The 21,091-nt window shown below is 33.3% G+C and overlaps 1 protein-coding gene across 1 annotated transcript in view; it reads left to right on the top strand.

Annotated features, from left to right (window-relative positions):
• cpo (RNA-binding protein) overlaps positions 1-21,091 on the top strand; it is a 312,823-nt gene that overhangs the window by 3,690 nt on the left and 288,042 nt on the right. Inside the window, exon 2 of the mRNA XM_077437370.1 lies at positions 7,188-8,052. Coding sequence (XP_077293496.1) covers positions 7,993-8,052 — 60 coding nt within the window. The 5' untranslated portion in view covers positions 7,188-7,992. The remainder of the gene's footprint in view (positions 1-7,187; positions 8,053-21,091) is intronic.

The following is a 21,091-nucleotide window of genomic DNA, read 5'->3' as shown; positions in this document are numbered from 1 at the left end:
GATATAACACTGGTATTGTTCGATGGTAAAAAATAGAAAATTTTTATTACATATCAGGAAAAATCCAGTTACATATATTGACGATATCTCAACTATTTGCTGAAGGGACGTACATATATGTATATCTACTTTAAACAAATTTAAAACTGACATAAAAAATACAATAATATGTTAAAAAAGTCCCAATTATGTATATAAGAGCAAGCTTTATGTATGTACACATATACGTACAATAATTAATATTAACAACAGTTTCGTTTATAGTGGTATTTTACGGAAATTTCATGTAAACAAATTTTCATACATATTTCTCATAAGTTTGATGCAATACTACTTACAGACCTACTGTAAGCCACCAGGCCAACAAACTATTGCTGCCCCTACTCTATGCAACGATGTATGTAAGTGAGTTAATCTCAAGTGTAAGACAGTTAATCTCAGTTTTATGACGATTCAAAGACGACCCATTTTGCTAGCAAACATTTTGCTAGTACATATGTACATAGAACATCGTCAAAAATGAGCCTGATTTGATATGATAAACCCATTAGTTGTACGAACGAAGACTATCTTTGCGCAATGATTTTTCCGCACCGACGATTAAATCGCACACGTTCAAAATATGTATTTTCAAAAATTTCATTTTTAAAAATGGCAAAAGACATGAAAAAAAAAGGTCAATCGAGACCGATGAATCACCGACGTGTTCTGATATCGCAGATAAGCGCGCTTCTTTCTGCTCGCGAGCGTCGTAATATTGCGCAATAGTCGCGCAATACGCGTTCCCGGTCACCCTAGCGCGCTTTTCCGCCTACCGTCCCGCTCCGTACACCGGAACTGGACCCGGGCGGAGCCGAGCGACGATAGATTCGTCTCGCTCTCGCCCACGCAGCCCGCGGGCAGTGCTCCTCAAACGGTGGGGCGTCGTCGGGTGTGTGTCGGCTCGCCGTGTCAGTCTGGTGCAGGCCGTGCCGGCGGGCGGGTGCATCCTCTGTGCTGCACTAGTGCATTTAATATATATATTTATATATATTTTGTCCCGAGTCGTGTTTCGCGGACGCAAAACACTCTTGCAAAAATCTTTCTTAGTCCGCTCTGTGAACGGAGAGCGGCTGCACGCCAATACGCCGCGAACATATAATAGTGGACCACTGGCGCTAATTGTACCAACTGACTTTAACTAATTACTTTTAATTAAAAGTACGTCATTTTCCATCACTACATATAAGAATTATCGTTGTGATTATTTTGCAGGTTTTTTTAATTTTTTTTTACTATTTCATTTTTTTGTAAAAATGTTCAAGGTTTTCTTCAAGTGTGTCGTACTTAATTATGAATGTTGCATATGGTTTAATGAGTTTTATGGGTTTCAAAGTCGATCCAAAGTTGAATTTGTGAGTATTTTGTTTTTTTTTCTCCATATAATGGTTTTCGAATGTGACGTATGTGTTCAGTCGTAGACATTTTTATTTAGATACATATTTAGGTGAATTTGTGCCAAAAATAATGGTTCAATTTTTGAAAGTTGTGATTTATGAATGATTCTATGGTTTCGGATGTGGTTAAATATTGGCGTGTCATTTTTTTTTTTGTATTTTTTCGCACGCCACGTGTAATGTTACGCGATGAAATGAAGAAGTGATCAGACGTGTGCAAAATTTCATTTTCGACGTAGAAAATGTGTTTTGAATGCTTTCGTTTCAGTTTTTATGCTAATGTGATTTAATCGATGTATATAATAGATATTTCTGAAGGATATCCTTCATATGTGATTGAGAGTTGGTTTTTTTTTAAATTAAATTTCCTGGTTTATTTTTATTATATTTATGGCTTCACACTTATCAATATCCAATTATTATGAAATCATATATATTTTTTGTACGGTCGTTGGGTCGTTAGTTCAAATTGAATGAATGCGCTCTGTTAATTCGATTTGCGATGTTTGAATGTTCTCTTGAAAAAAATTGCTTTTCGATAAGCTTATCGTATCGTTATACCTATGTGTGTATGCAAAATTTGTTTTACTCATTTTACAAACAATAGTACATAGTTAGCGTTTTAGAAAGTGAAATCTTATCGCATGTGTGTATGTGCGTATAACGAATTCAGATTGTATTTTTAAAAAATTGAGCTCTTCGCTGACTTTGCCGCAAGACATATTCTCAAATTATTTCGCTGAATTAATAATATGATGATATTAGGTTTTTTTTTGAAAACTTTGCGAGCGAATTTCTTCCTATGTTTATAATTAGAATGTTTCATTTTAAATTGTGGCACATACATAAATTGCATGCAAGGTTTTTGAAATACTATACAAGTTTGCTTAATTGAAACTTGGAATCGAGTATGTGTAGATTTAAGTTATTTTATATTTTTATATGTACATTATCTGTTTTTTATTTATTTATAATGTAACAATTTAAATTTGAAATTAAATTTAAATTTAAAATTAAATTGTAATAACAATTTAATTTTGAAACATATAATGAAAGGCACTTTTTTTCATTTTTAGAAGTACAGATTTGAGTGTTTTGTTTTTGTAGGCATACATATGATCGTTTGTATATTACCTACATATATATAAGTGGCTTTTTTCATTTTGTACTCACATTATGCGTAGTTTTTAGTCATAGATAAGCCAAATACGGTTCAACAATGAACACTAATGTGACTTATGCCCCATAGATAAACTTGTAAGGAAACACTATTGTGTTAACGAAATGAAAATTTTGCACGTGAAAAACGTTCGATTGTGTTTTCCATTGAATTGGATATATTTGTTGTGACACAGCTTACGCTAGAGTCGAATTTCCATTTAATATTCAATTTGAACTCGAACGAAGTGTATGTAAAGGTATGTATGTATTGTATAATGGAATGAATTCTATTTTCGAATTCGTAATATGCCAAATTCAATTCCGTAATATAATTAAAGGGGTTTATTGTCACGCGCTCGGTTTAGTTCATAAACAACAACGTATTAAATCGTATTTGTGCTCTCAATAAAAGGATATTTGAAAGAATTTAAATTTTAAATTTAGGTACAAAGAACGATTCGCGCTGATTGTACTATTATTTGAATATTCACTGTGATTATTTTCAAACGATTCAAATGTAACGCTTATTTTACAGAGTCGTAGCCGTAGTGATAGACTTGAAAATATTTCATATATTTTCAGAAAATTGCATATGCAGTGCAATCCGATATGTTTCGTATTTGTTTTTTATTTCCCATATGTACAATGGAAAACTGGGGCATGCGAACAAAAAGCACGACTGTCACGAAAGTGCGGTAATAAATTTGAAACGCGAAAGAAAAATGTTTTCGCTACACACATAGACTATATACAGTATGCAGCAAAATGCGCGCCTATTTCTGACAAGTCGTAAACATAATAAATATAAATATAAAAAAAACCAGTCAATTTATCCGCACAGAATCCGGTCAAGAGTTGGAGATTTATCGACGTCTAATCAGACAGTCGATAGAACACGTGGAGTGTTCCGAGCGTGGGATTGAAAGACGGCCGCGATGATAATGATGACTAGAGACGACGCTCATCATCATCTCGGTGATGATGATGATTATCGTCATGACGGCGTAGCTCGTCGTGATGATAGCGCGAATTGAGGAAGGTCGTGATAATATGTTTTCGTCTTATTTATATGTATGTATGTATATCCATGTGCATGTTTCGTTTCGATTGATTTCCCATGGCGACGTGGCTTGTTTTATATGCAAGCCGATCATATCCGGTGGAAATGCATTACTCCATAATTATCGTCAGTACGTGGCGTATGATTCGGAAATCAAAACTGCTCAAATACGAGTATACATATATATGTATGTACATATGTACATACATGCGTGTATTAAAAATGAATTAATGAAGTTTTGCTCGTGACGCAGGTCGCCTTGTGTGTATTTATGCAACGGTAGCTAATTATTGTCGAGTGCACACAAACATATCTAAACAATGGCGTATTGTCTCTTTTTTTTACTTTATCTATGTACGTAGTTTTGAAATGCAACAACGCAGTCATTATCGATTACGATGGCAATCGTATACAAGAAAAATTTCATACGTTAAATTAATTTTGATTTACGCAGTGCGCCAGATATATCGTGCATGTTTGTATTAGTCTATAACATTTAAAGTAGTAAATATTTGATTTTATAAGAAAAGAGACTTGAAAAAAATTGTATATACATATTTGTAATTTTCAGTTCTAAAAACACAATTTCTGTTTCACTTAATTCACAAGTTGTTATCACTTATTTTATGTCCAGAATCTCGGAATAGCAGAATAAACGTATTAAATATTGTTAAACGCAAAACATTATGTTTAATGTTAAACCACTTTCAAATATAATGGCTCAGTTCTAATTAATTTGAAACAGTTGTATCAAAACGCATAATATCTAAAATATTTTATCTCTAAAATCTCTCATATTTTATCTCTAAAAACTTGTTTTCATATTTTTTAAATTGCTAAAAGTTACCCTCAGTTGTCGTTAGTTAGCATTAATAATAATTCGTACACCTTTTTTTGAATACATATTTGATTTTTTTATAATGCTTTTTATTACCAAATTATGTTCAAAATACATCTTATATATATCTTATTTAATAGCTACTGATCTACTAATGATTTTCTAATTTGAATAGATATAAATTGTTATTAAGCTACCAAATATTCGAATATTGAATATCGAATAGTAAGCTTTAAATTATTTGGTTGAAGTTTTAGAAAGGTCAAGATATTATTAAAATTTTAAGAGAATCCTAATCTGGTACATTAAATAGATAAATAGAAATCAAATGTGCTGTAGATTGAAAATAATATAATAAGTTTTTAGAAAAAGTATTCGAATACTCAGATTTGGAATCCCTAATCGGTACAATAGAAAGATCAAAATAAAAATCAAGGAAGATTTATTTTATTTCAATTCCATTTATTTGACGTTTCAACTAAATTAATTTTCAAATTCCCTTTTTTTTGATATTTCAACAATTTGATTTACGAAAATAATCAAGAGATTCAAATAAATATCATGTATTATGTATAGGTTAATAATCAATTAATTACTGTAGGAAATCAAAAATTAGATGTTTGAACTTTTATTTTGTCCCTATTCTGAACTGTTAAGCTTGTAATGACTGTGTTTATACTAAATTGAATGTATTTATATTTATGACAACATTTTGAATGATAACAAATCAGTATGTTATATCTCTTATGCACTGTGTATGTGTAAAATTTGAAATCTTTCACGCCTTTTGCTGAAGAACGTTCCAAGCGTATTGATATTTCATCATGCTCTTTGAGAGGCCGTTTTATCGTATTCGTCTCTTCGACCAGATGGGTTCTGAATTTCTGGTCTTTTTGAAGTTCCTGTCTCTCCACCTGTTCAGAACAGTGTTGCCCACCCACCCACACCATCTGAAACGTACCTATCCAAACATGCATACACACACTCACACATTCCAGATCTGCGAACGGTCAATCATCGGCGTCAGGTGTATGGCACAACTCTGAAATGTGCGTACGATACACAATCGCCTCTTGATCTGACAGACGTCGAAAACAGATCAGTCAAATAGTTACGGGCGTATGGGAAAACTGTTCATTTTTCGAGAGGAAAAATGCTTTTATTTTCACTATCCGTGCGAATTTTTTCGCAATTCCTAGTTGCTTTACGAAATTGTGAAAAAAAGATCTTGTTTATTTGTACTGTTGAAAATCTGAGTAAACCGAAAGCAAAAATAGCGATCGCGGCGAAAGATCTTCCAAAACACCTGCATTTGACGCATTGCACCGCGATTCAACATAAAAGCGGATGTTCAAGTCGTTTTCTACGAATTTCAATTCAAATTTTATTTGTGAATGAATCCTATTTATTGTACAAACGGTCGGAAAATTTGTAAGAACTACATTTTGCCACGGTTTCAGAATAGAAAATAAATTTTAAATTTGATTTCGCCCATTACTATAATTATTTTTATATGTATTTTTGACCGGAAGATTAATTGGATTAGTAATGTACTTATGTTAATCTAGCCTATTAATAGAAATGATTCAAAATCTATTATTATTCAGGTTTATATTTAGATATACATATTGTACATATAATAATCGAATCGAAATGGTGAATTATCAGTTATTATATAAAATCAACTACATATAATATAAAAAATACGTTTTTATGATATAAAAAAGAAAAAACTATGACCAACGTTTTTTAAATATTTTGTAATAATAGAATATACTATGTGTGTACCTATTTATTATAGAGAATGTACAATATATTTATTTTTACGGGTTTAAATACATATGTATATACATAATATATTTATATAAAATAATTTATTTTTGAGGTTTACGCGCATCATTTATGATGCGTGTTAAATTTTGAAGTAAATATAATGTGGCTTCTTAAATATATCGTAATAATTCGAATATTGTGTGTAGGTACATATTTCAGATTACAAGGGTTCGAATATCGCGTAAGGAATTGTATTATGTTATATCGTGTGACAATTGTTCTAGAATTTCCTCATTGAGGCATATCAACCGTAAAATTGAAATTTGTACCATTATCCAATTTCGTTCGTAACACATGTATGTACATACATACATATAAATACAACGAAACAAGCTCTTCTTGTTGTCAATATTATGCAAATTTATATTTTAAATTTGTGTGTAAGTTTAAAATATCAACTTTGTCTAAATTAAATTTGGTTTCGGATCTATTTGTTTTGGAATGAATATTTTTTAAATTTATATACAATGTGTGCATGAATGAATGTTTTGTGTTTGTATGTATGTATGTATGTATGCGTGGTAACTCTATTATTTACAACGTCCCATTGTTCAATGCCGAAACGTCATTTGTTCGCTGATTCTCACACTGACACTTACAATTATTATGAACTTACACATGCATATGTATGTATGTATGTATGTATGTAAAAGTCAGAGTCAGAGTCAGAGTCACGCTCTACATTGTACTAGATTTGTTGTGTGTGTTGGAGTTTTTGTGTTGCTTCGTGTTTTCGTACCGAACTCTAAACTTTTTATACGACAATGAAATTAATAAAACGTCAACGCTCTGCGAACGTTACATTTTGCGGTTTTAGTTATGTAAATTGAAAATCCAATGTTTTTTTTTTTTGTTTCAGATGCTGTAAATTTAGCAAAACGGAGGTTCTCAATCAGTGACCGGACCTGTTGTCGAAAGGGGTGGGGTGGCTCGCGTTTTCGGTGTATAAATCAGTGCTTATTCCGATTTTTTTTTGTTGCAGAATCCATGTAATTTCGTTTTTGTGTGCTAGACATAACATTTAATCGAATGCTCAGCCGTCTCAAAAACATAAACTTTAGGTTAAAATAATTGAAAAGTTTCGATAATTTAGATAAGGGAAATTATGTTTACGTATACAAGTCGTTATACGCACGCGTTTATTTGATATGATTTCATCGTTTCGTTTTTCATTTTAGATTTGTTGAATATTATAAAAATATATATTTGTAGTTAGATTCTAGCCGTTTTTCAATCAGTCGCGCGGTTTTTTTGGTGAGTAAAATATTTGAGGGCGGATTTTTTTTTGTATTCGAGGTTGTATCGGAATAGTTGAGACTGAAACAAGATTGAATTTTACATAGTAATTTCGTACGTTTTTACGGTCTGAGTCGTTTTGTACGGTCCGAGATCCGGTCGAATCGGTTCGATCGGAGGTAGGGTGGGTGCGCGCGATCCAGCCCCGTCGCCTGGGTGACCATTAGGTGTTAGGGTAGTAACTAAAGTGCCGGTGCCCGCGCTCTGATCGTGGGTGCCCGCGGCCAGCCGTGGACAACCCCGGCCAAGGGAGTAAGAGGGCGCAGCTAGCGGCGGTGCGACCCGCTGCAAAGAGACAGAGGCTGTCCCCAGGGCCAAACCCAGCCCAGGCCCCCGCCCTCGCCCACGCCCTCGCCCCCGACCCCACCATGGAACTCCAACTCTGCCAGAGCATGGACTCCGTCAACACCGCCACCACTGAGGAAGAGGTCAGTCCAAATACAAATACACCCACCTACATATTTACTTAAATATTATCAGCCCTCCAGTGGCGAGTCTTCACTGCGACGCAAATGTCGGTCACAGTGGAGAACGCCCTCTGTTAACCCTATGACTGCTGACATATTTTTTGTTGAAAGCGTGCCACGCTGAAAATTTCGCCAACATTACCAACTATGTACAATTATTTAGATATCCAATAGAAAGCAGGTATAAAAATTGTAGCTAATCCAAACAAATCCTACGTAGATAACCACCGCCGAGTACTTCAAGTTTTGTAAACGTGTGTTTAGACCATAGGTTCCCAAACTTATTTTCCCCGTGGACCCTTAGCCCAGTATTTTATCTTTCGTGGACCCCCTCCCCCAGGATGCCTAATAGTGAAATTTTATAATATTTTTAAATACAAATATGAACACACTGTGATAGGTTTTTTTTGTATAGCAGACAATTGTAAAAAAAAAAATTCGGGTGTGACCAACCCATGACTTTATCTATGTATTTGATGAATATAAGAAGGTTACAAAACAAAATTCGATATTGAACTGATGACTATGATAGCGATACAAATTGAGCGCAAATGTATGGAAACTTGCACAAAGCAAAAGATCTACTTCCGGCTATCAGCTTTTGTTCAAATTTTTTTTATTACTAAAAATCACTATCAGTATTATACTCATTAAATATCAAGAAAATAAAAATAATTTTAAAGGTCAAAATAAAATAATGAAATATTGTTTTTAAAAAAAATACTACTTCCGGTTTACAAATTCTGACCAAAACCCTTCCAGCTCTAAGTTAGTACATAAAGGATAGAAATATAAATTTTCAGCTTAATACGTTCAGGGGTGTGGACAGAGTAGTGGGCACAACATTTTCAACCTTTCTAAGTAAAAAAAATCCCACTTCCGGTTTATAAAATTTAATAATTTTTTTTCATTTTCATCAAATTGCAACAAGAATTATACTTGAATTTTTTTGTGACGAACACACATGTTTAAGGGGTCGAAAAAAATAGTGGAAGAAAAATCGAACAAGAGTAAACTGCTACTTCCGATTGACGGATGCTAACTAAATTTTATAATTAACTTGGTATTAAACTTAAACTTCTAGATATGAAATTTCAGTTCAATAAACCAAAAGGTTTCTGAAAAAAACATAAAAAACTTCGATTCTCTAGAGTAAAAGTACTACTTCCGGTTCAGATAGAAATATTTAAAAAATATGAGGTTATAAAAACTATTATTTGTATCATATTTAAAAAAAATTCAGTCCGATTCAGTTAGTGGTTTGGGAGATAATTGAATTCAAAAACTTAAAAAAAGAGGACACCTATAAGGCGAGGTACCATTTCCGGTCAACTTAAAAATTTGAAAAAAATTTACGTCGTGTCGATAAGAATTTCAGTAACCAATACTAAGTTTCAGTTCGATAGGACTAACGGTGTTTAAAATATCTCCAAAATACACACCCACACAGACACACACAGACACACACACACACACACATTTTTTTCTAGATCATGAAAACGTGATCAGTGATCGATTCTGAGTTCGAATCAGTCAAAATCTCGAGTTCGAATTTTCGCATGATCACAAAACTTCATCTATTGTTACTACGTACATAGATAAAGTAAATATGTATATTTTTTATTCTTATCTTTTTATTGAATTTTTTTTTAATGAAAATGAACAAATCAAAACAATAAAATTCTTACATAAAATAATAAATTCTGTTAATGAGAGGGATGAACCTGATGCTCCGATATCAATTGGTCAATATTTGGGTTCAAATTCGTAAGGTACAGTCGTAAATCTCCACGTTCAGTGATTTGCAACCGATTTTTTTTTTCGTAAGAAAATTGGTAACTGCACTAAAACCTCTTTCCACGAGTTACGAAGAAGGAAATGCTATCAAAAACTTTCTTGCGATAGCCCACAATATTGGATAAGCAACAGGGATATCTTTCTGCAGCCAGAACTGCTGGTAACCCTTTCTAAACTTGTACCTTAAGTTCTTCGTTTGTGCTTAATCCAATCAATTCTTCTTGTAGTGTATTTAAACCCGCATTATTTTGATTAAATTTGATTCCATTGATTCCGGTCCGTGGACCCCATTTTTTTTCTTCCTATCAGGGACCCCCTGGCAGTCCTCACGGACCCCCGGGGGTCCCTACGGACCACTTTGGGAACCTCTGGTTTAGACTCTCTAATATATCTTGCAACAATATAAAATACACAAAAGAAGTCTACTAATGAATGTATGTATTTTTCCAAAACTAGTTCCATCGTCTTCATTGTTATTAAAATGTAATGCTCACAATCTACATATGTATATTTTATTTTATTTTATTTTATTGTCACAAATCAATAAACACTCGCCATTACAGATTTGCTCCAATGCGACGGGTGTACGTTAATGAAATACATAAACAATCAGAAATCAGAAATACAGTAATACATACATATACAATCAGAATATATAGAATATAACAATAATGAAATACATAAACAAATCAGAAATAATAATCATAGTGACATCTATGGATTTCAGATTACTGTGTATAATTAATACAAATTATACACAGGCAGATTTTTGTGACAACAGGATTAGATTTTTTTAATACCAATTTTCAGGAACCGTTTCAGCAATGATCAGATAAAATTGGCAAACTCTGATAGAGAAACGATCGATTTGGAGTCACAAAACCCCCAAATCTAACCAGCAGTGGCGAGGACACGAACCTATGACCTCAGTGATGCTAAATATATACGCTATCACTAAGCCAAACTGCTGGCTATGTCAAGCCATATGTCAAGCCACAATCTAATATACTCAGCAGCTAAGGATTTCCATCAAGGAATTCTGCTATGGTTATACATTCAGAAATTCTGGTGTAAACCAGTCTTTATAAGCATTGACACGGATTACACGACCCATGTTCAATACATTTTTTTTTTCAATAAAAAAACGCCCATAGGCGTATTTCAGGCTGACGGGCTTGTTGGTAAAACGCCGATGGGCGTTGGTCAGCATTCAAAGGGGTAAAGCAGCGTGCCGGATAAAGATGATCATTGGCGTTGGCGCTGGCTCCATACAATTCATCATCAAAATTTAAAGTATGTATGTATGTACATAACTACAAATAAAATTCCTGTATATGATTTCACAATTGTATGTGAAATTTTTTTCTTTAGTTTACTTTCGGTCGATTAATTATGAAAATTGTATTCAAGATATTCAACATTTGGAATAACTCATGTATGTATGTACATATGTATATCAAAAACCAGTGATAAGACAGGCATTTTTCTCGTCAGTTCCATTTCTTATTTTTATATTTTCGCCTGAAAATTTGTGATGTTATTTATTTTATATAATGTGTCAAATAACCTTTCTTTGATTGTTCGTTCCGCATATTTATTCGTGTGCACGTTTGCTTTTTATTTATTCAGTACAAAATAAATCATTTTGTACCATTCTCTCACAGATTCTTACTTGAATTTCCATATTGGAAAAATTTCTGTAAACAAAATTATAATATTTGAGGGAATTTATCTACTTGCATTTTTCTAGATATATACGTATAAAATGTAGCAACATACTTTTTTATTTGCGAAACCATCTTGGTTTATTGAAACCTTATTAATTTAATAATTCATTTTCGCATTAAACTTTGAAAATTATCACTAATTTTCAAGGAAATAATTAATTTAAATAATTAAATATAAATGCGAAAGTTTCGGTGGTAAAGTTAATTTTAAAGAATTACCATCGATCAACGAACGAAACAAAGAAGGCGACACAACACCTGTGGCTCGCTTTTAAATTGAGTCATGGTCTTTTTTTGAGATCCATCAATCACAAAATGCTTACAAATTATGTACTTTCACATTCTTTCGGTTTAATAGAAGTAGTCGACCAATTTTCATCTTGTTTTTATTATTTTATCGAAAAATTGTGTCGCATCAATTCTGCGTGACACAATAATAATATAATTAATTTCATCCAATTGAAACAAATTAAAATTCCACGTTAATTGAATTAAATTCCTCGTTTTCTAAATGACGTATAATTGCTACACTTCTAGTGTAATTAATGAGAAATTACACACACCACCCACTTCATCATATATTTTTCTTTTTTTAATTTATCTAATTACTTCGATATGTGTGAGCTATTTTTACGAATGCAAATAAATATCCCTTAGAGAATTTAATTATGCCAGCTCGACGAACACCTTTGATATTAAATCATTTCCTTTTACTGGATCTTTCGATACGCGAAGAGGCAGTATATATTTCAATCCAATTGTCCTTTTGTTGAAGTATTTTTTTCATTTCTGCATTCCACGGCGAATTGCCTCCTTTGAGCGAGTCAGAGGATGCGGAAAATCGAAGTAAGAGATTCGGAATTGAATTAAAAACATCACTTGTATACAAAAGACCCGTGCGTTATAAAATATATTATAAGATTCATGTACGTACGACGAAACGGTGAAAGTAAAAGATTTGAGTAAAATGTAAAATATATTTTCCTACTGTCGGGAGTTATATTTAAAGATTTATGGATTTTGGTCGTTTTCTTTTTACGTTTTGTAAGAGTCCCGATTTTACCCCTTAGTAGGCAACACGTAATTTTCCGGTCAGCTGGTAAAGTTCTCCACAGGGGATGCCTTTCTATTGGAACCGTTGGAATTCGTCCAATAAAATGTCAATGTATCATCCATTATTTTCGACCAGATATAAATCTGATAATATTCGCGCAGAATTCGAATTTTTCCTCTCACCCCAGTAAAGAATTTAATTTTTTTATAATGAAATTATTAATTTAAAATTTATACATATGTTTGTACATACATATTCGGAATTATATTATTTTTGAATTGTGTGTAGGAGGGAGATTATTTTAATAAATCAAGTAGTGTTTGTCGTGAGGCTCGCGTTAACCGAAATTTTCTCGCAATAATAATTCCGATCGTTTTACAGATTTTGCCGAATGTGTGTTTAGGGTTTGTTTGTTTTAACGGCTCAGTTAAATATCTGCAACCGGCCTTTTGTTTACAAAGCGACGTGTAAGGGTTCTTCTCCTATTGATCTTGTCGTATCTGCCGAAAATATTGCGACTAAAAATTTTGAACAACAATAAAACGCCATCACAAATTATGATTAATTTATAAAAGATATCAAATATGTATTTACATACGTATGTAGTATATTACATTTTTCTTTACCTTTATGAAGATACACTTGTAGTGAAATTTATCAGAGATTTTATTTTGCGTGAGATGAAAGCAAACATAGTCTGGAAAATATTTGAATAGGTTCCTTCAGTCATGAGACTTTCCACAAACAAAATATTTATCCGCCGGAAGGAAAATATAAAAAAATATATTTTTATATATAGCACATATGCTGTATTTGTATATGCTATAAGTACATATGTATAATACAAAATATTAATAGTCACAAAGTCAACAAACTAGTTTTTTGTATCAATCATTATTTGACACTTCTGAACCGAGAATGGTTATAAAACTTTGATTATTCAATTCATATGTTTCAAATCTTTCAAAACTAAAAATAAATGTGTTTTCAATGTATGTATATATACAACATTCATTATACCTGTCAGATATATTTGTTTATATGTTTTTGATTAACATAAATTAAATGGATTTACGTATCCTATACGGCGTCGCTTATGTGTTCGATTTGGACGTTAATTACACTGGGTAATGTGAAGCACTAAGCTTTCACAGTTCACCATGTTATACAGAGATCTCTAACGAAAGCTTTGTTATGCGAGCCAGAATCAACTTCATTTAACATCTGGGAAATTATTGACTGAATATGTGCTCTACTCATATTCAAATCCTTATTTTTACATACATAGTTGCTCTAAAAGTGCACTACTTTTTTTCAATGGATATAGTATAATTATTATTGGAAATCACATATAGTAGTATGTTCTTTTCCCATTTTATTTTCATTCGGAAAACTTTGAAGCTTCGTAATTTATTGTTTTCCCGACGGGATGTGGTTTTTTTTCTGGTGCGCGAGCGACACATCCGCAACGATGCGAAATTTATTGTAGGCCGAGTTTGTGGATTGCGAAAAATTACTTTAATCCCTAGCCAACAAAAGGGACTGTCTACTGATTACGCGCGTATATTTTATAATATATAAATTTAATTTCACATAATTCTTTTATAGCCTTCTTCATAATTCACGATGGGCTTGCTCTCGCTATGAAGATATTTCCCCGTGTTTTATTATATTATAATATATTTCACGTAACAAATTAGTCGCGAAATCGGAGCAAACATCATAAATAAAATTGGTCGTAAGTGTGTGGTCGTATTTATAAATGGACGTCGTAAAATATAAAAATTAGAGCCAACTAGAGTGACGATTACATATTATTAGGTCAAAGCGCCTACATTTATATTGAGTGTTTATGATGGGTCGAAAATGTTTTTACACGTTTATAATAAGTATGATTGCTTCCTAAGCTATCATCGTAATGGCTATCTCTTTATAATTTATATACAATATTTTACTTTATACAAATTGGAGTGTCAACGAATTTTTTTATTCGTTTTTAACTATGTATACGCCCATAGATACTATATGTATATGCCATTTTATAAATACTTACAAGGTACTGAAAAATTTGTTTTAATTTTTTTATTGCTTAATAAATAAGTTAAAGTGTAGAAATTTATTGGTAGGCAAACAGACACGAAATTTCGTGGAAATTTCTCTATTTCTATCGTACAAGGTTACTTTCATATGTGTGAGTAGGATGCAAAACAATCTATGATACTGTATTAACGTTTATAATTGGCGAGGAAAGTGCATTGGAGTATACCTGTTAGGCTTTCTTGGCATATACATGTATGTATACATATGAATAGAATAAATAAATAAAATAAAATCCTGCTCGTACACACTCAAGTGAGACTCGGAGATAATAAAAGATATTTCCATAGACCGCCCCTGATATGTATATATGTACATATTTTTTTTATTTTTTTTTATTTTTATTTTACATATATACCAGGAAGGCCTTACAGGTAAATCCCAATGCGCCTTCCTGGCCAATTACAAGTACAAATGCAGCATTTTTTATTATAAGTCGTTGAATTGCGAGACACTGAAAAAACTCGCAAATTAACGAGACATCTATGAATTGTACATAATTTTTTATTGTACATCCATCAAATTTCAAATAGTGGTGACATAGTAGGTAGGAAGGATTTTTAGCCAATTTTTTTTTTTCCGGGAACCGTTTCAACAATGAAATCAGAGAAAACTGGCAAACTCTGATAGGAAACGATCAACCTGGAGTCACAAATCCAGGTCTGACCAACAGCATACTCTGAAAAATTAATTTTTCATTCAGGGATAGAATCCGGTACCTCCTTGACGGTAAGCAGAAGCTTAACGTCCGAGCTATGCTGCTGGCTATGTATGTATGCACATATTTTTTTTTACATATATAAATATACCAAGAAAGCCTAACAGGTAAACCCCAATGTGCCTTCCTAGACAATTAATTACAAACATTGCAGCATTTTTTATTGCATAAATCACTGTATTTCAAGAGGCTGAATAACATGAAATTAATTAATCCATAGAGACATCTATGGATTTAGACTTGTACATAAATTTTTACATATTGTACATTAATCAAATTCAGATATTTGTGACATAGCGGGTAGGATGGTTTTTGCCAATTTGATGGAGGAACCGTTTCAACAATGAAATCATATAAATTGGAAAATTCTGATAGGTTACGATCGACTTGGAGTCACAAATATGTATACATACAATACGATCTTTTTATAAAACGTGGTAATTAAATGACAAAAAAAGTTACAAGCGAAAATTAAGCTAGAAACCAAAATTTAAAAGATGTCTACATTTTCTATTTTCCTTTATATTTTACATTGATTAGGTGTTTTTTTTACAATTGGGCGATATGAATTTAGTTGTATGTGATTTGTTTGAGAGTGTAAGTAAATGTTTAATATTATTCACCGATTGACGTGTAACTATATGTATATCGACGAAAAAAGGTCGATTCGCTGGATTCCATTCGATTCGATTCAAGCGAAAAGCATTGGCATCGGTTTTTAATATCGTAACTTTATAGTTATTTTGAAAATATACCGGAAAACTCTCCTCGTTTCAATGGCAAACATCGAACAAAATAGCTATGAATACGAAATGGCAGCAGTTTCGCTTGTTTACACTCGCTGCCGGCATAAACCGGTTAACCGGTCAGGATAAGAAGCACTCTGTTAGCGTTGGGATAAACTAGCGCTTTTTTAAAAACTTTATCCCATCCCACCCTCGACGCAATTTCGAATCTTAATAAGTTTGCCTTCGATTTTTTCGAAGCACTCAAAAATACACATTGTCCTTTTCGGCGAACGAAAAAAAGTGATTTTCACGGACGATTGATAAGCGCGTTTCAAATGTTAAACAAAAGCGTTTCCTCGATGAATAATTTTCATAGCGAGTGTGTTTACTTAGCCAGCGGAGTCCAAGCATGAAAACAACTCTCTTACTATATTTCATATGTGTAAATATACATTTCTCGAGGGGTGAAACGTTAGTGCGGGCTTTGAAGCCGAGTAATTATCGCGATGGTTGTTGTGGGTGCGTGTGTAGAAAATTTTATTTGCCCTCTTCGGTTTGCGCGTTTGTCAATATTTAATGACGTTTCGCTATTTTACTTGTGTATATTATCGTCACTTTTCGTTTTCGAAGGCTTTCCTCCCCTTTGGTGTGTTTGTTTTACGCTTTGGAAAAAAAGCACCAACGACGCACACACACGCGAATAAAAGCAGGGGATGTGATGATGGTGGTGGTAAAAGGGTTATGCGTTATTCAAGTTTGCATTCAAATACATATGTGTATATATGTACATATGTGTGTTTATACGTAGCCAATTTTCAAACCCCCTGAAAAAATATTCAAATGATTATAGTTGAACGTTGTGTAATATTCCAATTATTTCCTTGGTCGGTGTTTTTCTATAATCACTGCGATATTTACATATGTATGTATGTAATATGATTCAACGAATGTAAATATGATTCAACGAATGTAAATATGATTCAACGAATGTAAATATGATTCAACGAATGTAAATATGTATGTAATATGATTCAACGAATGTAAATATTTCATTATTGATGCATGTTTGTTCGTAATTTCTTTGTTATTTTGCTAAATTATATATGTACAATACTAAACGTCGCTTAATCTAATCTACACTCACATAACATCATCAACTTTTTTTTGATTAATCTAGTATTTTTTTTTAATATAAAATGTTACTAATCTGATGGCATTTGATTCCTATATAAAACAACCGTTGTTTAAATTAAGTTCCAAGAGAGTTATTATTGGGTCGGATTTGGCTGTCCGTCATTATCTGGTCGCCGGTTATCCAGCGCAATTAACCGAAACGACCAGAAAACCGGTCGTCATCGCAATAAATTATCGCTCACGTTTCAGAGCGCGTGACCTGAAAATGGAAAATCTAATCTGATTGCGATTTCAACCGTCGACTACACCCCCTCGACTCATCACATTATCACTTAGCTTTAATTGTCTGAAAATAATCAATTTTCATAAATTTTATTATATATATGTACATACATACATACATACATACATACGTTTGTACATATGTAGGTTTTTGTCTTTGTGGAGTGTAGCGTAATAAGCAATCATTAAACCGATACGTTGAGACTCGTTCGCGATATCCATCGACGAAGACGACTTCCATCATCATAATTGGCGCCATCACAGTTTCTGTTTTTATCGTTAGATCGGCGCGAATCACTCTTATTAAATGCCAAGGAGATATGCAGGCGCTCGAAGTTACAGACTAGGTTTGATAAATTACGTCTCGTTTCTGTTGTATCTATATACACATACATACAATTATTTTAGCGATTATTAAAAGACCATCTTTCACGTGATCTCCAACGTTTTATTCGTAACGTTGGTTAGTTTAAATCTCACTATTGCAGCATGAATATGTAACAGTCTTTTCGTACAGAATTGGATTTATTGCTGGTAATTTTTCTCGGGGTCTCGATCCGCCGGTTTATTGCCACTGACGTAAACGTTTTCCGATAATACTAAAATATGAATTTTCCCGCATTCAGGTGAAATGCGGGCCGCTCTGCTTCGGTTAGCGAAGAGGGTTTAGCTGCATCAGCTGCACGCTGCAGACACTGCACCTCTATTTTATTATATTTCACCGTTTTGCTTACTTCTTATTTCAAATGTACCGAAATGCACGAAAATATCATTTAATAAATACATATACACATATAGCAAGGAATAGTCAAAATTAAATTTTGCCACAGTCCGCAACGAGTGTATAAAATCGAATGGAAATGATGCTAGTCAATTAAAACATCGCCTTGCTGTCAGTAGCATTCGAAAAGTGCACATACGGGTTGATGCAGTCGTCGAATATTGACAGTAGGCTTTGTGGGTACATACATATGTAAGTAGATAGTTTTTGTGTTAACAGAATTGATACCGCAGTGTCATAAAGGGTTTGTGTCGCAGTACAGCGTAACGATTAAATTTAACTCTCCGGTTGTCGCGCTTGAAAAATCTAGGCGTAAATTATTAAGCCTTCAAAAAGGCTGCTTAATCACATCCGCTCTGATCGTAAATTAATCAGCAGTGCACACAAAGCGAAAAGCGAAGACCGATTCTGGCCAAAAGCTAAAAAGCTGGAGGGGTACGAACCCCCCTGCCCCTCTCTATCGTTCTCTTTTCCTCTGCGATCCACCCTTCTTGTGCTGTGAGGGCCTTTATTAATGCGGCTGGGGTATTGTGCGCTCAGAAACAACAGTCTTACTCGGTATTCAGATTGGATTTTCAAGTTTTATCCGCCTAATCCCACAATGCAAAGTACGCAGAGACGGCGACAAATCATGCTTCAATTCAATTTTAATTTCCTGTTTTAGAGTTGAAATTTAGATTTTGCATTGTCTCACCAATACTATGGGTGACAAATTTTCTATCGTCAAATACTATTGAATATAATATGCCCTTGTTAAAATGTATATTCGAAATGGGTTCATATGTATAGCGGATTGGTTGATTTTATCAACTGTAAAAGATAACTTTTTTTTAATTCAGAGTAATTTGATTTTTAATGAATTGTCTTTGAATGATAAACGGGAATTCATTATGAAAACTAACTATTTTATTTGTATTATATACTGTTATATTTCATAAAGTTTTGCGTGCTGCGATTCATGGTCTATAATTTTATATAACTTTTTTTATCAACCGATCAGTCCTTGTTGATCAGCAGACTTTGCTTGCAAAATTGAGCTGTCTGGGACTGTCCAATATTTTTAAGCCTTTTAAAATCCTACTTTGAGAATTGAAGGCAATATTTTATTTACTGCGACAACACTTCTGACTAATACCCTACCTATTATGGTGTTCCTCAAGGTTTCAATTTAGGTCCCTTGCTCTTCAATATATTTATAAATGATATTTTTAAGGTCATTAAGCACTCTGGATCTGCAATTAAGCACGCATTGTTTATTGTTTACTGTTCACTGTTTGGAACACGGGGTTATAATAGGAGCACTTGGCTATATTTCCCTCAAGTCACGAAGTCTTAGGTTTAGGGAAACATTTCTATAAATTCCTGGTTGGTTTGGTGAGCAATCCTGCAATTCTTGTAGAATTAAGTTTCAGTGTTCCCAACCAACTCAGCTACATTAGATGTCGTAGTTTGTTCTCTTCTCCTGGAGAATGTACCAATTTGATGGTTTCGTCGCTTGCAAGGAGCATTAAGCTTTTCAATCAGATATTAGATGTATATGCATTTATATAAGAATTCGCATAAGATATGTACACATATAAATAAATTTATGAGACTAGACATATAGTAATTTATGACTTTTTAAGGATATTATTTAAGTAAATAAATAAAATATAGAGCACTTTTCATCGTTAATATTCGAAGCCTGAATTGAATGGCAAATAAAAATAATTAGCTTGCTCTCACACACTAACAAAATAGGGTCGTAATAGAATTTCAAGGATAAGTACTGAAGTTCATGTGGTGTGTACATTTCGATAAATTGTGTAGGTATATACTTTTGACATACATATGTATGTGTGTATAAAACATGGACAGGTGTTCATAAGGTACATATGTATTAATACATTGACGTTATATTGAGTAAAAATTGTGAAAATTTGCATTTTTCCTGAGTAAATAAATAGCGAGTTAAACGTAGTGTGCATTTTCGCATTTTTCGGCTAAATGGCCATATCGGTGATTGCCCGATCGGCCATTGTTAAATGCATGCACCGCGGAATCGGTTTTAAATTAAGTCCAATGGTATGAGGAGGGATGGAGGCTTTTGTTTATCGGCCGCAGAGGGGTCAAAAGTGCATCCGACCTCTCCCAAATCGCGCGAATTGACGCAACGCAATCGATCGCGTTCAGATTCAATTAAAAGCGCAACACTGCAATTACCGCGTTAGGTAACGTGGACGGACCTTCCCCAATAGAATAGACAGTCGATAAAAACGAGTTTCATAACTATATATTTATGTACATATGTATGTAGTCGCTTCTGGTACACCGGATGTGATGAATAAACATGCACCTGCATATCTAAACCGTTCGTCGCATAATAAATACAACGAACGGAATAATTATGTTTTTTTTTTACAAAAAGCTCGCATTCATTTAATTGGACGTATTAAAATGACGTATTTACTTGCGATTAGGTTAGTGTTTCCACACAATTTGTAAGTATGGATGTTTGAGATTTTTTTTTGTGGATATCAATGAACAATATAAAAGTTTATTCAATTAAAAAAATTTATAAAACCAAAGTCTTGGAGCGGACCATATTTTGAATTGCTCCGCTCCGGTATCCAGGTATTTGCTCCAGTTCCGCTCCAAGCTCCGGGAAAAAGTTACAATAAGAATTATTTATATACAAACGTT

This window comes from Arctopsyche grandis, chromosome 9 (assembly GCF_051622035.1).
Source record: "Arctopsyche grandis isolate Sample6627 chromosome 9, ASM5162203v2, whole genome shotgun sequence".
In the NCBI taxonomy this organism is placed as follows: domain Eukaryota; kingdom Metazoa; phylum Arthropoda; class Insecta; order Trichoptera; family Hydropsychidae; genus Arctopsyche; species Arctopsyche grandis.
This window is presented reverse-complemented; position numbering and strand designations above follow the sequence as displayed.